This window comes from Egretta garzetta, unplaced genomic scaffold (assembly GCF_000687185.1).
Source record: "Egretta garzetta isolate BGI_Z169 unplaced genomic scaffold, ASM68718v1 scaffold884, whole genome shotgun sequence".
NCBI classification, from domain to species: Eukaryota; Metazoa; Chordata; class Aves; order Pelecaniformes; family Ardeidae; genus Egretta; species Egretta garzetta.
In genome coordinates this window covers 23,313-24,029 of record NW_009259330.1, presented here as the reverse complement: position 1 = coordinate 24,029, position 717 = coordinate 23,313, and the positions used below count along the sequence as shown (strand labels likewise).

Genomic DNA, 717 nt, shown 5'->3' with positions numbered 1-717 from the left:
GGGGCCCCCTTAAAGCCCCCTGTTTCATTGCCAGGGGGGGCTACATCCTGCGGCCAGATGTGGTGGAGTTCTGGCAGGGCCAAACCAACCGCCTGCATGACCGCATCGTCTTCCGACGCCTGCGGGACAGCTCGGCCCCCCTGGGAGACATGACGCACCGGGGAGAAGGTGAATGGGTCTTCGAGCGCTTCTCACCATGAGGCTGCCGGCATCTGCGGCCACGTTTGCCCGATCGGGAGTGTCGCCTGTGCCAAACCTGCCTGCCTGTACCCATCGTGCCCCAGGGAACGGGGCTGACCTCGCTCTGCCCTCCGCTGGGAGACACGTGCTGAGCTCCAGGGGTGCTGGCGAGGGGCTCTGGTCCAGCCCCAGAGACCCTTGTCACCCTTCGCCTCTCCCTGGGGTGGGCAAGAGCCGCGGGTGGGTCCCAGAGACCATCTGCTTCCTGCTCCCAGTGCTGCTGGTTGTTAATTAATCATGTTAATTATTGTGGTGGGACTGGGACAGACCCCAGCGAACCCCCTACCCATGGCCTGCCGCTGTCACCGCTCGTGCCTTGTGTTTTAGCTGGAATCGTGCAATGTGCTCCGTCTGGGCAATAGTTTCTTGAATCGTGGCTTTAATGTCCCCAGTCTGTGCAATAACTTAATTGCAGCTTTGATGTCACCACCGTGTCACTGGTGTTCGTGGCTGGCGGGGTGGGTTGTCCCCCGTGCG

The 717-nt window shown here is 61.6% G+C and overlaps 1 protein-coding gene across 1 annotated transcript in view; it reads left to right on the top strand.

Moving 5' to 3' along the window:
* The window catches only part of PNPO (pyridoxamine 5'-phosphate oxidase), a 3,889-nt gene extending 3,187 nt beyond the window's left edge, over window positions 1–702 (top strand). Inside the window, exon 4 of the mRNA XM_035892357.1 lies at window positions 16–702. Within this exon, the coding sequence (XP_035748250.1) occupies window positions 16–200 (185 nt within the window). The 3' untranslated portion in view covers window positions 201–702. The remainder of the gene's footprint in view (window positions 1–15) is intronic.
* Window positions 703–717: the final 15 nt, after the last annotated feature.